General features: G+C 46.7%; 1 protein-coding gene across 1 annotated transcript in view; it reads left to right on the top strand.

Annotated features, from left to right (window-relative positions):
• The window catches only part of FAM72A (family with sequence similarity 72 member A), a 50,662-nt gene extending 41,090 nt beyond the window's left edge, over window positions 1-9,572 (top strand). The window contains 2 exon segments of the mRNA XM_069632695.1: window positions 8,578-8,649; window positions 9,224-9,572. Of these exon segments, the coding sequence (XP_069488796.1) occupies window positions 8,578-8,649; window positions 9,224-9,572 (421 nt within the window).
• Window positions 9,573-17,596: the final 8,024 nt, after the last annotated feature.

The following is a 17,596-nucleotide window of genomic DNA, read 5'->3' as shown; positions in this document are numbered from 1 at the left end:
GCAGAGATAAGCCTGCTGTTCCGTCCACGTTACCAATATTGGACAAGAAGGTTTATAATTTACTTGTGTTTCCGATCTGTTCGGATTCCTTATGGTGTACTAGAGGTGTTGAGCTGATTGATGGTTTAGAAATCGATATTCAACCCATAACCACTGGTACCACGGAAGTTGATTTGTCACTCCTCCCACACTCATAGCTCCCCTCCTACCTCTCTGCTGCCCGATTGCACCAGACACAAGTTCCCGACATGGGAAAACCAGCGAGGCAGTTAACCACTCGACCTCGGTGGTCCTTGGTTGGCGCACTAGCCACCTCACAGAGTAAGGCCGTGATCGCCACACACCGCCAGCAGGACCATCTGCCACCTTCGAGCATGTGCCTCTACTTGTGTCATTGATGACCCTTCCCGAAGCAGCAAGGGGATAAACTGTGCACAGGCCCAGGCAGGCCCTGCGGTGCATACAGGTGGCCAAACAACCCCCCTGATAAGCTGGCGTCTTCCTCCACGGCAGGCTCTCTTTCTCGCTGCGCAGCGCACACTACTTTTATTCCCTTGTGGGAACTTCCAACCGTGTTTCCCTGCGGAGAACTCTAATACACAATGAGAAAAAAACATCTTAGCTACACAACTACTCCTGACGGGATGAGCCCACCCGTATCGATGTTGTCAGTTAGCACCACACCAGAGCCCAATGTGACACAACATCAATGACAAAAACGCAGGAAAAAAAATGGGATTACATTTCCCTGTAGGTGCACAAACACAAACGAAACACAACATCCAGCCACAGCACATTAGACACAACCCACTCAATTTTACCATATGAGTTTTGTTTATTTTATACAGTATTGGGTTTTTCTTTTCACATGTCATAGTCACTTTTAAGAACTAAATCATCCAGCATTAGGTAACGGCTACATGAGGAATATTTGACTCTTGAAGCTCTGTGTATCCCTATTGTAACGAAGGAGATCAATCTCTAGTACTTGACTTTTGGTTCTTTGGGCATCACTACTGTGACGAGGGAGATCACTCCAGAGGAATACTTGACTCTTGAAGCTCTCTGTATCCCTATTGTAACGAAAGAGATCAATCTCTGGTACTTGACTTTTGGTTCTTTGGGTATCCCTACTTTGACAAGGGAGATCACTCCAGAGGAATACTTGACTCTTTGGGTTCCCTGGACCCCACTCAGCTTTCCCACAACTCCCGTTACCTATATCTTCACTGGGGAGTGCTACTGGTTCTTCCCAGGGTCTCAAGTCCCTGTTGGTACTGCACACGTTCAGTGCTTTTTCCTGTTTTCCTCTTCTCTGGTTTGTGCGCGTCCACAGAGCTGTTGCTGCAGCAGTGTGCATGTTTTATGCACCACACGGTCAACCTCGGAGAGGCCACGCCACAGCTGGATTCTTCCTGCTTATGCAGCAAGTCGGGTTTCCTCTGGCTCATGTAATTCCTTTCGGCCTCTTCTTCAGAGACCGACTGTCTCTTGATGCCTCTTGCAGTGCGGGCTTCAATTTCCCAGTCCCTGCAAGATGGACACCAGCTTCCCTCGCTGCTCTCCCTACTCCTGAAACACTCTTTTTAGTCCTTGCTCAGTTTTTACTTTATACTGCTGGGCCTGCCCCAGCGTAGCGTCAATGTTTGTTGTCAAAGCCTTTGACGTTACCTTCATGCCTTCTAGGGCCCACCTCCTAACCATTTTTGGGTAATCCTTTCTACTGTTGTTCTGTATGTTTCTTTGGTTCTTCTTCGTCACAGTCCTATATGGTCTTGCAGATGCAATAGTCGAGACTTCACAATAACACACAGTAGTAGTTTTGGTTGGGAGGGAGAAGGAGTCAACCGGGCCACAGCTTCTGGGAACAAGAGTTTAGGCAAGTTTTTTATGGGACAGGAGTCCTTAACCCCATGAGAGAAGTCTCTCTCCCTATGAGGTTCTTCCGCTTTTTTCCACCCCCGGAGGGCTATTGGGTAGCGGCCTCACCTCCCTAGCCTCATAGGGAAGGGACAAGAGCCTGGGAATTGTCACAGGAGTTACCTCTTCATTTTGTACTATGGGGTGTTTTTCATGTATTTGTTTTCTTGTCCTGTGCCTTTGTTCCAAAACTCCAGGAGGGGTACCAAATCTTGGGTATGGGGGCAGGAGGCTTAGTGTCAGTTCTTTGTACTCACCTGTGTGCAGTATGGCCTCTGCATGCACTTCCGTCGAAGGGATAATGCGCATGGAGAAAAGTGCACCTTGAAGATAAGTTGCCGGGCGTGATCTGGGAAGCTTTTTCATCCGGTGCCAAAGAGCTGAGTGAACACTTCCAAGCGCTTGGTAATCTCAGCTACCCAGGACCTGCCGAAGGATGGATCTAGGAAGGAACAAGAAATGTTGCCTGCCTCTTCATAGATGGCAAGTTTCCCAGTTCCATGCATGATACCTCGAACGAGTCCTTCTTTTTTCCACTGCATACTGGGATTTGTAGGCCCATGCTTAAAATGGAAAAAACAAAACTATAATCCCCAGCATGCAGTGGGAAAAACCAAGGGGGGGTTGAGGTGACACGCAGGCAACTGGGAACCTTGGCAGCAGTGGCTCTGAAGAGCCCAATTCCAAAGTGAGGGAGAGCCTAGAAGGTTTGGCCATTCCATATTCAGAAAAAGCGCGAACAGGCTCTGAGCCCTGGCGGAGCCGGCTGTTCAGATATTTAGATAGCGACGGTTTCCAAGACAAAGGCATGGATGGGTGCCTACATTGTGGTTGTCCCTCTTCTCCCCTAGGCAAGGGAAGAGTTGAGGCTAGGGCGCCCCATTTTGGAGCACCACAATCTTCAGCGTCCATGAACAGGTCGACCTGGCAAAATCAGTGGCCAACGCGAGTCACCTTTTCAAAGAGTGACGTGGAGCCGCATCTCTGTGAGGAGGCAATTGTGGCGCCAAGCACTGTGTCTATATATATCTAAAATGTATATTGTTCCAAAAGTCGAGACTGTTCTGTACAGTGCAACACAGTTGTATGTTGATGTTTTTAGACGCGGGTTTCTTCCGGGGGCAACTTCTCAGCCCTCACTGGCAGGTATTTTTTTTATAAAAGGCACAGAATTCAAACTCATCTCATTGACATAAGAAAGAGCTACTTTGTCCTCTCAAGCCAAGGGCTTCCTTCATAGCAGGCATCTGCAGGTTTTTCGAGGCTATTTGGTTTCTTGTGCAGCAAAGACCTTTCTTCAATTTTTTTCTTTCTACAAGCTCGCAGCCTACTTCTGGCAGGGGCAGCCTCTTGTGTAGAGTGAATTCTGCAAGAGGAGCGGGTGGAACTCACTGGTCACTCACCGGCATTAAAGGCCTGTTGATTACACGCTTCAAATGCAGAATCTTGGCCGATGTTAAAAGTATGGCAAAGGAGCCGAATGCCAGGCTCGGGCTGGTCTGGAGGGTAGTGCCTGGAGTGCGGGCCCAGCATGCTAGTGTGGCACAGTTTTTTTGGTCAAAGTGAGACTGATTTTTGTTGGTCGGAATGGGCCAGTTTGATGAGATACTGTGCAGCAAGTCATTTTGATCAGTGTTACTGAACAAATATGCTTTGAAATGCAAATTTTACCCCCAAACTCTTAAGTAAGTCACAAAAGCAACTAGTTTCCATTTGAAAATGTGGGCCACTTTATAAACTGGTGCCCGAGCCAATTTGATGCCCCAGTCCGGTCCTGCCAAGTGTCCTCGTTGGCCAAGCCAAAGACCTGTGAAGAATCCTGCGGATCCCTCACTGAAACCCTGCGGATCCCTCACTGAAACCCAGCCTAAACTCTCCTCCCAGGTAGCCGGGGAAGGCAGATGCTTCCTGATCCCAACCCTGGGGGTGTTGTGTACTGCGGGAGGATTGCCCGGGTGGCGACAAGGCCTGGGGAAGTGAGGAGATTCCCTGGGATGAGATGCTGTATTTTTCATCAGAATGGGTGATTCTTACCACTGTGCCAAAAGAGGTTATGGCTTATTGTCATTTTAATGTCTCTCAATCTCATATTAAATCTAAGGTTGTAACCTCAAAGCACAATATACCAAAAGAAAGACCCTTTTTGTTATCTAAAAGTAAATGCCCTCCTAAATCCCAAGGCTGCAGTGCAAAGGATTGTGAAAATGTGGTTTTCTTTAAACCATCTTCCTTTTGTAAAAGCTAAAACCTACAGCCCCTCTGTTAAAACATTTAAGGGATTTAAATCTACCCTTATAACTAATAAAAAAAGTTGAAAAACCTAACTTTTTTAAAAAGAACTACGTTTCCCAGAATCCTAGAGGTACTGAGACAAAGAAGAGAGCTGAAGAGGCATACAGGTGCAGTAGTCAGGAAATTAAGCCTAGTAGCCATTGTAGTGAACAGGCAATTAAGGCTATCAGCCTGCACCTGAAGCCTAAGGCCAAACCTGTAAGGCATAAAAAGCTCCAGCAGAAAAGCAGGCGCAGAAGGAGCTGGAACGGGAGTTGGAAGGCTGGCAGAGAAGAAGCACAAGGCAGTCACGAGGAAGTGGGAGCACAGAAGGGAAACATCAGATTTCACCTACAAGTACAGAGAGGGTCCTGTTCTCTGAAAACATGTATAACAGAGGCTGCGCAGAGGAAGACATGCTGGGAGCCCATTTATTTCCATCTAAACTGAGTTGCTGTGATTGCAGAGCCGTGTCCGTGCAGAAGCCCAAGTCCAGAAGCAGAAGGCAAGCTGAGGGTCTCGGGAGGAAAAGAAACTCCCAATTGAAGTGGGAGACACCTGTGTTGGAGAAGGGTGTGGGTCCCAAGTTAGCCCGAAGTAGTAACAGCGGTCGAGGAAGTCTGGGAGGCAGAGAAACCTGCAAAAGCAGTGTCGCTGAAGCCGGTGAGTGAAGCAAAGCGTTCAGACACACTTCACGAGCCTTGCCGGTACTGTATCCAGCTCCTAAGTAACTTGCGTGCTGTTTAAGCGAGTATAATTTTTTTGATATACTTGAACTGTTTGTTAACAATGTGATTGTGGCACACGCCCTAATTCTGAAAACTTGAACACTGGCGTGAGGAGTGAAACACAGTTACATACATGGTTGAACTCTTTAATGGCTAACAGAGTGGTTGTGTATCCTTAATTGTGAAGAAGGGATGCTTGCTAAACCAATTCCAAATAGCTATTATTCACGTTGTACAAGTTGCAAGTAATATCAAGTGAAAACTATGTCAAAAGAAGTTTGCGTGTGCCTTATTACGTTTACCAAAGGAAGTAAGAATCGCATCTTTTAACATTGCACGGGAATACAATTATATTCACAACTTTAAACTTATAAATCTACCTTAAACAGTGGTCACGTGCGCCCAATTGTGTTTTCACTTTAAAGATTGAACCTTATTCTGTATCCAGAATTGACATTCTTTCTAATTCCAAGAAGTAAAGGGTATAAAACACGGAAGAGACAACAGCCAACAGGCAACCTCTTTTCAGGGTGAAACAAGCCTTGTGGGGAGTTGTACACCTACACTGTGAAGTGGCCTAAGATACAAGAGTGGCATTGTTACCTGAAGCTGAAAGAGTGGCACTACAGCTTCTGGGTGACTACTTGGACAGAAAAGGTGCCAGTAAAGCTTGGGAAGGGGAGCTGGGTGCTCGTAACAGAATATTCAGAAGTAGATTGTAACTTGTGGTGCAAAGGACTACTGAAGATGGAGAGAAGTACGTCTTACGGGTAGAAGCAGGTTAGCCTTGTGGCAGTCAGACAGATGGAAGAGGCAAAGAGACTGCCCCTTTTAAGAAAGTTACTAAAAGGAAGAGTGCTTTGCCTACTTGAAGAGGTCAAAGTGTCTTCTCAGATTTTGCCTGATGACTCAAAAGTACAAAGCTGTGGTAGTAGTACTTGAATTGTGGTGGTATACAAAGTTGTCAGCAGATGTCACATTAAAGTGGGTGGAAGTAGTGGCGTACTGTGCTACAAAAGTGACTGTTCTCATAGGGTGGTTGTTGAAAGAGAAGCAGCAGCCCAAAGAGAAGCCTCCTGACAAATATACCAAATGTACTGAAGAAAGTCCTACCCAAATGTACCGCTGTAGCTGACCAAGTCCTAAAGAAACATGTATCATTGTCATTCATGAAATATTACACCTTCGTTTGTACCGAAACACATCATATTGAAGAAGAGACATTTTGTCATCATAACCAGGATTACCATTGGTGCTATTTTCTTTGCTGGAAATTGGAAGGGGGTCTTTTCATCGAGGAACAAAGAGTTGTTACCAGTGGAATTTAGTTTGATGCACTTTTGGCTTTGACTTGGAACCGACAAGAACTGATCCCAGGCTTTTCTTTTCCTTTTAACATTTTGGAGTTGACTTTAAAGCCTGGAGAAGGGACCATACCCAGGACAGGTGAAGAATCATTTCCTTTGTATGTTTTGTTGTTTAAGAGTGAGGGCCAGTCTTCCCATGCTAGAGAATGCGCCGTTGGCCTTTAGACTGGGTAGGAGGAAATTCCTCAGTAGAGTATGGCAAGCAAGGTTTTGGTTTAAAACATTGACTTTGATAAAATGTCATATTTTGAGAAAACGACAAGCAGTTGTCAGCCTTGCATTACTGACCCCTCACAGACCCCCGCGTGAATGTGAAGAGATCAATGGAAGTGACTGCTCAGGGGGCCTCACCGAAGCCGCTGTTGTTTACACTGCAGCAATGTTTGAACAGTTCAGCAAATAGCAAATGGGAGGTAAAAGGCCACAGTGGGTGTACTTTGGTTTAGAGTCTAATACATCTGTAAGCAGATGTGACTGGCCTGCAGGCGGAGCGCAAGTTTTGCCAGAGAAGCTAAGATACATAACTGACTCTTCCCCAGCTTTTCCGACTCTGTAGCCACTTTGAAAGTCTCCACCCACCCCCTCTCTGAATACGAACATCGACGATGAAGACTAGACGGCAGAAAGAGGCCTTTTGGGGTGGGCCCTCATTTTTCACGAAGAGCTTTGCTGCAGCATGGTGACAAGTCACCAGCAGATATTGTGGAGTGCCCAGGAAGGACATGCATGTACACTTGTGCATCTGTCCAGGGCACAGGGGCTACTACACGAAGGGCCCCTTCACACATATGGGTATGTTTGTATGGCACCAGTTGGCCTGCAGAGTCAAAAGAAGCTCCTAGTTGCCTTCTTTTTCCATCGAGATGGGGTAGAGCACCAAGGGTCCCAAAACTCTGCTTAGGAGATTAGGCATAGGGACGCCTCACCTGGAAGCTGAGAATCTCGTGGGAGGTACGGCCTCTATAGGGGTGGCTAGGAAGAGCCTTGAGGACGCCTCTGTGATCTTTGGTTACCCTGCTAGTATACTCCTGATTAACAGAACAATATATACATTACACCGTGTGGTGTTTAGATGTCTGAAAAGTTCAAAACAGTGCCTAGTGCAGGGGATCTGTCTGTTTTTTCAGACTACGACTCCCATGATCCCTCGCTGTTGACTTTGCTGACTACGGTTAATGGGAGTTGTAGTCCCCTGGGCCCGTTCACTGATTTTGACCCATTCAATATCAAAGTTCTATGAGGGAGAATTGTATTTAATAGATGGATTAGATCAGTATTCCATTGAAGCATTTTGCTGTTACTTTGTGTAAATACTTTAATAAAAATATAGTGCTTCTAGGATCTGTTATCTCATTTCTTTGGGGCAGCAAGCTCTCGCTCTTGGGGTTAATCTACAAGAGAACAGACAGTGGTCTGCATTGCTTCAGTATGTCCCATTGAATAACTCTTTCAAACTACCCCTTTCTGCTTTGGGGATGAGATGTTGGTCTAGTTTCTTTTGGGGGGATTTAAGAAGTTGGGGTGAAGTTTAAGGTGAAAATAAACCTCGATATTTTATAATGACACACTGCCTTCTACCACACAAGAGGCCTCATTCCAGAAGACCTTCTCATGCAGTAAATGTCCGATGCGGTGTCTTTACCTCCCTGCCCGGTGGTGGCAGTATTGTGATTCAGTTCTCTGGCTGTGGTATGGCATTACTTCTGGTTGTAAATGCTGCAGTGGCTAAGGACCACGATTAGTGTCCATGTTTTTCTGAATCTCCCGTAGCACCATAAATGGTAACCCCGGGGGTCAACCAGTCCAGGGATTTTACCATCCTGTAGGTGGCAGTATTTCCCCTTTGGCCAGTGAGTCAATTTACAGTGTTGGAACTGCATCCCTTTCTGGAATGAGGCTCAACGTGTGCAGCTACAACAGTGGGAAACACGGGTGTAATTCCTGTTTGATGGTAGTGGGGCAGGGCGGCGGGTGGAGAGTTCTGTGCCTCACCATTGCAGCCACAGAACGCAGTTTTGCAGATAGTTGTAAACTAAGAGTATAGTTTGACTTTGCGACTCGCTGTTGATGCCGCCTTGCAACCCTTGTCCTTCACGACACTTCCCCTGCAGGACAGAGGCGTAGCCAAGATTGTCCAACAAGTGGGGACTGAAGCTAATGTAGTTGTGCCCACCTCAGTGATATTAACATCTGTAAATGCCCACACAGCACTCCAGAGTGGGCATTTCCAGACTTTGGGCGGGCCTTGCCCACTCAGGCCCTACCCTGTCTAAGCCTCTGCTGCAGGACAGAGGCCTTGTGGGAAGCTGCTATTTCACCAACGTCTGCCAGTGCCGAGTCCAGGACGGGGCCTGCTTAAAGTGGTGAGTAATGGCGGCGCCCGTGGCACTGTCAGTGGGCCTCATGCAGGGAGCTGGGGGTAGGAGGAGTACCCAGAAGGCACCCAGTTTGTCATATTCAATGTTCACACCATGCACGTTTGGCAAACTTCAGTCTGTTTTCCCACCTTCGTGACGAAAAAAGCAGGTGGCTTTGTTTAAAAAAAATGTATACATGCAGAAAGCTCAATTATCTGCTGAAACTGGGGCGACTTTGGGTTTTTCCCCAGTGTGCAGTGCTCGATACGTTCCAATTATTTGCACATATATACAATATGTATTTTGCTGATCTAAGAAATTAGTTTATTTTCTCCAAAAATGTGCCAATGGTACAAGGAGAGACAGTGACCAGGATTCTTTCAGAAAGGGTGTGTGTCCATAAAACCATGCAGAGTGAAAGACACTTGGTCTCCATGTGTTGAAAAGTCTGTTTTTCTAAGCCAGGGGAGCCTCTCTCCCCCAGTGACTGCTTGGACAGCTGTGGGCCGGTCAGGTGCCTCAGCCCATGCTGCTGGGCCCGCCTGTCTTCACGCCTAACGTGCGGCCTTTGCTCCTGCAGCGGCAACGTCGTGGGATATCACGTGACCGCCCCCTGCGCGCCATGCCTCCTGTCCTGCAACAATGGCCATTTCTGGATGTTTCTCAGCAAGGCGCTGCTTGCTATCAACAGGATGGACCCCTCTGGTTCGTATCCCGCCGGGCGCCAGGCCCGGTATCTGTCCACTCTGAAGTTGGACATGTTTGTTCCGGATGTCTCCGAGTTGAGCGAGATGTCAGGCGTCCCTAGCCTGTGTCTGATTACATTGCCTAGCAAGCACTTTCCAGCAAATCTGCTCTCTTTGATCCACACGTCTCCTGCTTCTAATTCCTGGGAATTGCTACACCAAGTGGACAAAACAGAAAAATGAGCTTGCCCTTCTTGTAGAGAGGTCAAAGAGGATAGCTCAGGGGCAACGCGCTCGCCTTGGAAACAAAACGACACGAAGCTTGGAAACAAAACGACACGAAGCAACACCGGTTCGATCCCTGGGTCCGAGCTTAGAAACCTCTTGCGCAACTAAGACAAAAAAAAAATCCTGTAACAGCGCCACAATGCCCCCGGGTTGTGTGAGCGCTTTAAAAATGCAAATAAATAAATAAGGACGAATAAATGCCTTTTGCATTTACCTGTTAAGTGCTGAGGACGAGTATGTTCGTCGTATTTGAATACACATGCATAATAGCCCAGCAGGTAAGGGTTAACAACTGCATTGCATGCCTTGTGGCGGTCCAACCAACATGTGACACAACTGTACGTTTCAAAGACCTCTATTAACTTTGTCAAGATGGGGTTGAGATAAACGCTCAAGGGATCAAGGATTCGACCACAACAATAAGTGATATTCTTCTTTCATTGGAAATGAAGTAAATAGGGTCAGGACGGGGTAATTTATAAGGTGCCATCGCCCCATATCTAATAGGGATTCTGTTCTCCTTCAGGTTCTCTAATGTATTAGACCATCCATGGGATCTATTGCCCATCAGGCTTCTTGGCTCCTGTCCACCAATAGGAAGGGGTTGGAATAAACGGCCGTGGGCCATACAAGGGATCCCGTCCGCGCAAGCAATGCCGTGTTTGCAGTATTTCTCCCTGCACTCAGCTTCTCTAAAGCCAACACCGCCTTGGGATAGTAGACCCAGCCTCTTGCCCACTGCACAGGGGTATGTGTAACCCACGCGAATGATAGTGCCTGGAGCATTGCTTCCTCATCTAGGGGCTAGAGGGCTCCAGGTTACTGTGAGGGCTGGTATGCCTTCCTGTCCTTAACTAAAGGGATCTCGTCTTTCAGCTCTCTTGCTTCCTTTCTCTCGCTCTCCCCTTTCTCTATTTCTCTCCCTCTGGATCTTTCTCTCCCTTTCTGTCTCTCCCTCTCTTTTCAGGCACTTAGCTGCCCTCAGTAGTTTCCGACTCCTTACCTGTCTCTGGCTCCTCATGTGTCTCTGGCTTATCTGCTGGCTCCTCATCTCTTCCCTCCGCTGACACTGGCTCATCAGCTGACCCTTCTGCTGATACTGGCTCCTCATCTCATCCCTCCGCTGCCACCGGCTCCTCATCTAACCCCTCAGCTGATACCTTCAGCTGAGGCTGGCGTCTCACCTGCACCGGGTCCTCATCTCCCGGTGCAGGTCTGCTTCCCCAGCTCTTCCAAACACGTGTGTGCTCCTGCTTCCCCTCAGCCAGACTGGGGAACTTGAGGTTTTTTTTATCATCCTTGATCCAGCTCCCCGGTCCCCGATTGAATGGGCCATTCGGCCATTTTGGGGCTGTGATCTTCCTGACCCTGAAGTCTTTGCAGTCCAGGACTGAGAAAGGAGGGCTTTCAAAGTACTGGTGGCCATGTTGGATCTCCACCGGTTGCTTCCAGTGTTTTTGTTGTTTAGCAGCCTGTGTTTCTCTCTTCTCGAATTCCTGCTTTCTTTGCAGGTAAAAGTCTAAAAAGCCGGGGAATTGAGGGTTGTCCTCTTCCCCTCCTCCTGGAATTATTTTTTCCCCGCTTCCTACTTTGGAGGTTGGTATCAGTGAGTTTGGCTTAATCCCTTATTTGAATTTGAGAGGAAGGGTAATACCTCTGCGGCTCATGGAAGAGGGGAGCTGTCTCCAGTGGTCAGTGATCCTGTGGGATGTGGGTGTGGCAGGGATGGGGTTCAATGTATTAGTGACAGCTACCTCTGCTGGAGCCTAGGGTTGCCTACGTCTAAACCCCCAATCATAGGGAAGATGACTCTGTTGAAGTCTACGTCTACAGAGGTGCCCCATTCTTTTACCCTCTGACTCCCAGGATCTCTCTGTACTCTGTGAAATGTGCCAGGATGCTCATTCTGTCACAGTCCATCGACAGGATTTATTTATTTATTCAGATTTGTAGAGCGCGCAGCAGCCCAAAGGCATCGTGGCGCTTGTTACAGTGAAAGATCAGAGCTTAGTTACATATAAGCAACAAACATGCATACATATTGTCCTATTTGTATAGAGCAGTTTGTAAGGCACATGGATAGGGTGGAGGATGAGTGGTGGAGGGAGAGAAGAGTGGTTAGTTAAAGAGAGCAGTTTTGAGCTTTTTATCTCACCCTTGTGCATATTTTGTTTTGTGCCAGGGCCTGTATGCACATTTTCTCACAGATTCCTTGGTGCCATTGTGAAACCATGCATTCGACCAGTCAAACTCTCCATTTCAGCTTATCCTAAAATGTTGAGATGTTTCTACCTTGGTCTATGGAGACTGCAAAGCTTTCTTCATGTATCTGCTACCGGACTGTGTCTCTTCCTTGCGCAGGCATCTTTTTTCTCACTACCATAACTTGGAAATGCACATTGGGGCTATCATGCACGCAGCGGCAAGATTTGGCCTACACTGTGTTTTTCAAGCACCATTTAAGATAACCCAGTGAATAATAATAATATTAATAATTTAGCATTTATATAGTGCTACGAACCCTCAGGTATCTGAGCGCTGCTTATTATTACCCACAGTGAGTGGTGCTCATTTATCGACCTCGGAAGGATGAAAAGCTGAGTTTGGCTCTGCCGGGATTTTAACCTGCATCAGCAGGTTCTGCCCAGATATCAAAGCGAGCGCTCTACTCGCTGTGCTATCGGACCGGCGGAAGACTGAGGTTATCCGTGTAGAAATGACACAAAAGATGCGTACCTTATTGATTCAGATCAATATAGGCTTTGATTTGGAGTTTGCAACGCAAAAGATGACTACTTGGAGAGGAAGTTCAGAACATCCGACCCGCCCCCGCCTCCTGACCCAAATGTGTGTATGTGTTTTGCAGTAAATTGAACTCCTGCTCTGTACAGATGTCTATTCGCCTGACACAGCACCGCCCCATCTTAGATTGGCAATGACCATCTCAGAGTCAGACCAGCTGCAAATAACTGTTCAAGTCTGACACCTGGAACAACAGACATAGTTGACAAGCATTGGTAACGGCGAAAGTTTTGACTTTTGTCTTACCATGCGGAAAGCATTTTTCAGAATCGCCCATACTACCTGGTGTGGCAATTCGCCAGGTATCATCACTTCGCCCTAATGGGGAGCCCTTTCACATGAGGTTAGGGAGGTGTGGCTGCTACCCAACAGCCAACCTATGACTGGTTTAATGTGGGAGGACCTCATAAGGAGGGACTCCCCCGCTGGGAACAATAACGATCACCCTGCGTACAACCCATTGAGCAACATCACACCCCCACACGCCTTAGCCCCAGTCCATTTCAAACCACTATATTGAAAGTAAATTGATGTATTTCTGTAGTGCCATGGGTACAAGAAAGACAGAAAATAATAGGACGAAGAGGAGCATTGAGAACATGAGGATTACTGACTGTGCTAGTACTGAGACGAGGTGGCTCACAGGAGGCATGAGGAATACCAAGGAGCCATTGACAAATGGTGTTGACGTTATGCTGGGGAGGAGCAAGCCCCATAACATTGAAAGAGAAGAAGAACTCGAGGTCTTCTTCCTCCCACCTCGGAGAACCCAGGAGTTTCAAAGTCTGCACTCGGCCCGAGAGAGGGCTCTGTAGAGGACACCGGCGAGTGGCTGAGGGAGTCCATGACGGGTCCTGTGCCGGAGGAACTGAGCCCAGCTGGAAGCAGGCGATGCAGTGGCACGACCTACAAGAGGAGACTCTGCTTGAGACTCAAACCCGGGATATAGGCCAGTAGCAAGAAACTCCCAGAACCCCCCCTTACTTATGAACTGTATTGGAGCATGCAGACCAGTACCAGTAGAAGGGAGCCATTCTCCTGGTCTAGAAAGTTGACTTGACAAAGTGCTGAAACTACCAGCCAGGGGAAGGGAGTCATTCCTCCTGGCACCTTATCTGCAAGAGAGCATTTTGGAAACGCCACTCGTGTAGCAGGAGAATTGAGTCCTTTTCCTGGAGAAGGAACTTCCTGTTGGATTATATTAGTCTTTAGTTGTAGTGTAAGGGATAGAAGTAGGCTTTGTCACAGGACAGTGACCCTTTCATTTGGCTGGACAGTCCAACAGAGCCTATAGTGTTCGTTTGAGGCAGGGAAACTTAGGGATAACGAGTGTTACTTTCTTTACTCATTAAAAGTTAACCACAAACCTGCCACCCTTGTGTCAGCCTCCTTCTCCAACACCCTTACACTGGCCATGAATGTAACAACTTAGTACCTGGGCATATTATGGCAGAGCCTGTCAAATGCCCATACGTGACCCAACATGGTTGCCTTTGCAAATGCTTGCTTTTAACATGACTTCAGTGCAAGGAACAGATGCAAGAGCACACACATTGCTTAGAAATCAAGTGGCTGAGGTCCCACTTGGTTAAGACCATATTTTAATACATCAGGAGCTGAAATTAAGTGATTACCTTCCAGAAAGAAGACAGCTTATGTATAACATTGGATTCTCCTTAACAGCACAGAGCTAGCTCAGAGGGGTCCTGAGGTGGGTGGGGAAAGGGTGTTTTGGGTGGGGAGGGGCAGGTAGTAGGTGGGAATACCATGGCCAAAGGCCGACAGTGAGTTGGTAGAACATCTAATAACTCCTACATGTTTTGTGTCTGTCCTCACATCCCATCTTTCACCTATCTTCACTTGCGATTCCAATAGTTTTTGCATATAGGTAGCGCTCAGAGCGCCACCCATTGAGCAAAACGAAACACTCTGTTGGCTTGTCGGTCTGCCTCAAGGTGATTCAATGGGAGACCGGCCACCCCACAACCGACATTTTAGTAAAGCAGGAAACTGATGGCATTTTAAAGCAATTGGACATTTCGTTTGTAGTTAAAAAGAACAGACGTTGAAACCTCTTAATGTGGGATTTTGGGTGCACCCAAAGGAATTTGTAAATAAGATGACAAATATAACTTTCTGAAAGCCGAACTCCTACATGAAAATATGTAATGTTTTGGAGAGAGTTGTTAGGGGAAGTTGGGATTTTTTTTTTACCAATGTTTGGCAATAATTAATGGACATTATGCAATTTTTAAAATGCCTAATGACTCACTTTTTAACAAGTCAGCCTTGCCAATGAACATCCTTTACAGGGGAAATGGTCTCAGCACAGCGGGCTCCGAGCATTTTTAGGTTTCACAGAATAAAAGGCGATGTTTTATAGGTGGCCAATACTCCCACCCTGAATACTTTCTGCCAAAAAGTGGACCATTGTGTATTCTGTATGTTTTTTTGGCTTTGAATAGTAACGAAAGTGCCCCATAAGCATCAAATGGACTTTACGCCAGAAGAAGAGTTGCTTTCTTGCGTGGCAGCGCTCATATAGTGACGCACTATGACGTACACCAGGCAGCGGCACCTCCTTTTGGATAGAATGTGGCTAATAATTTCTGCTGCTGTTCATAATCTGGGGGCAAGGTCAGGGGCGCAGATTTCGACCGCTGCCCGTGGCCCATCACGGCGAAGACCCTATGAAACCAACCCTACTGTGACAAGTCCACACAGACCAAGAAGAATCCTAACCCATGACTATACACTCAACCCGAGAAGATGGACTAATGAGGCTCAAGCCTCGGTATCCAAAAATCACTGCTGATGGATAAAAATCCACCAGTAAGAAGAAGGCAGCCAGGGACGCAGGGAACTGTTTCATAATCGCAAATGGAGATCCTCAACACACATGCCAAGTAACACAGTCACGGAACCCCACCTGCGCCCTCTTACACATGTCAAACCAAATGATCAGTTGTGAGAATTTGTTGAGCTGTTAAGGATTCTAAAGGGGCGTCACACACCAAACCACGACTCTTGATACTGGCCTCGGATGCAGCGCACAATTAAAACACTTTTAATTTATTGACTAAGAATTCAGATTGAAAAGGCACCCAACCCATCTCACTCACACCTTTACAAACATCCCCGGTCTCAATGGACCATGAACCAGGCCGGTGTGTAATAATACAATATTTATTTATTTTTAAATTTAATATAGGGCAGCAATCACCAGTATGGTGATAATAACACTGTAGAATGATGGAATACACTTAGTTTGAACTTCTAATATAACATACACAAGGCACAAGTGACTGACAGCAAGGTTACTTTTCGGGTAGATAGCACCCCAGTTAAGATTTACCCCTGCAATATTGCCTCAAACCCCTATTAACTAAATTTTGCATGGATAGAAAGGAGTAGCAAGGTGTTGGATTTGAAAACCTTTGCAATTGAACCAAATAGCACTCAGAATCAGTAGATATTTGTTTTACAGGTGCGGTTGAATGAATGAGGTACACATGAGTATGGCTGTGTCAAAGAAGTAAGAACACTATCAAACTACAAGGCAAGATCCTAGCAACGGGCATACAGTTCAGAAAATCAACTTTGGAATGAAAAGCACAGTGCAGCCAAATCAGACATGTAGAAATTGCATTTGCTTATGTTCACAGTTTTCAAAGTCACAACAGCTTGAAAAACGGGTGAAACAGACAGAATCGGATTGCAGTTGTTATGCTGAGGGACACATGCACATCACAGGGATAATATGAAAGTGAAAGGTTAACGGAATGGATGACTAGATGAGATTCTGAACAAGAAAGGAAACTCGGTTTTTAAATGGAAAGCAGTGGCACAGGGAAAATCGGTTTTGGAAAGGAAATGACAAGTTTTACTAAAACTATATTTTCATGGCTAGATTATTAACAATAGAAACGCTACCCGTGAGAAAGGTAAGTTTCAGTCTTAACCCTCTCACGCTGATTCCTCTCTATGTGGGAATTAATTAATTCCAAATATTACTAAGGATTTATGCAATGGACTATAAGGATGTGGAAGAATGGCGCTAACACTCGCAGATCAGTACTGATTTTCCTAACAACAAGCTACACAGGGGATTCGGACAGTTTTTAAGGATTTTTGCTAGAACAGTTATGGGATCTCAATAGGATTGGACCTAATGCAAGGCAATACAGCAAGGGATGCAGTTTGGGGTTGCTGGATAAGGGAAATACTCACAACAAGCACTTGAATGGGGTAGCTGTAGCAGCGGACCGGGTTTCTGGACAGCGAGGTAAGGTCTGGTCACTGCACACAGCGGCGGGCTCTCCTAGAAGGGAGCACCTGGGCCTGGTCTGGTCCCTGGACAGCGAGGTGCATCTGCTGGGCTCTCCTTGAATTATTGGGATTTTTTGTGGGGGTTTTCTGGATCAGTGGTTCTACCTGGGTAGGGTCAGCTAGCCCTGGCCTGGCAGTGTAATCTGGAATCTTGCAGGGTGAAGCTGGAATGTCTGGGTCCCTAGATATGCAGGAGCTGGAAAGTTCAGAAGAGTGTCCAGAGCTCCCCATGCCTCCCTTTTATATAAGGAGCATGATATCACAGGATTTTACTTTGGTGCTGGCTCAAGCTAGACACACCTCTTAACAATGGATAGGTCAGCTACGGATGTCACCGCCTCCCTGTCAGCCGATTGGACTGAAGGAGGTGACTCACTTTTATAGTTGTACTTTATATGATGTACAAAACCATCCCACAGTTACTTTTGCCAAAATCAGTTATGACACAATGTCATGAAAGGAGGTTCATGGAAGATGTGGTCCCGGTGGAAACTCCGCTAGTCCTGTTTCTATCTCTCTGCAACTATGTATCTCTTCCCCTTTAAATGCAGGGAAGCCATGCCCCCTCAGTGCGTTGCAACTGTGTTGCGGTTTCCTCGCTCTCTGGTTCTCTCGTAGTTCTAGCCCTCCTTCGTTTCTTCCTGAAAGCCCTCCGTAGCGTTCCTTCCAGAGCTCATTTCTTCCTGCCTATCTGTCTACTGTTGTTACCTTTATCTGCATGCAGTAATTCGAGGGTTTCTGACATTGTTTACTTTCACTTTCCGTCACGGCGCTCGCCGCTTTTCTTACTCTGCCTCTTTCAGTCCCTTTGATTACCTTACCTTCCTTACAGGAGTTCCCAGGTATCC

This window comes from Ambystoma mexicanum, chromosome 13 (assembly GCF_040938575.1).
Source record: "Ambystoma mexicanum isolate Mex_15411 chromosome 13, UKY_AmexF1_1, whole genome shotgun sequence".
Classification (NCBI taxonomy): Eukaryota; Metazoa; Chordata; class Amphibia; order Caudata; family Ambystomatidae; genus Ambystoma; species Ambystoma mexicanum.
The sequence above is the reverse complement of the archived record's forward strand: the minus strand, read 5'-3'. Positions and strand labels throughout refer to the sequence as shown.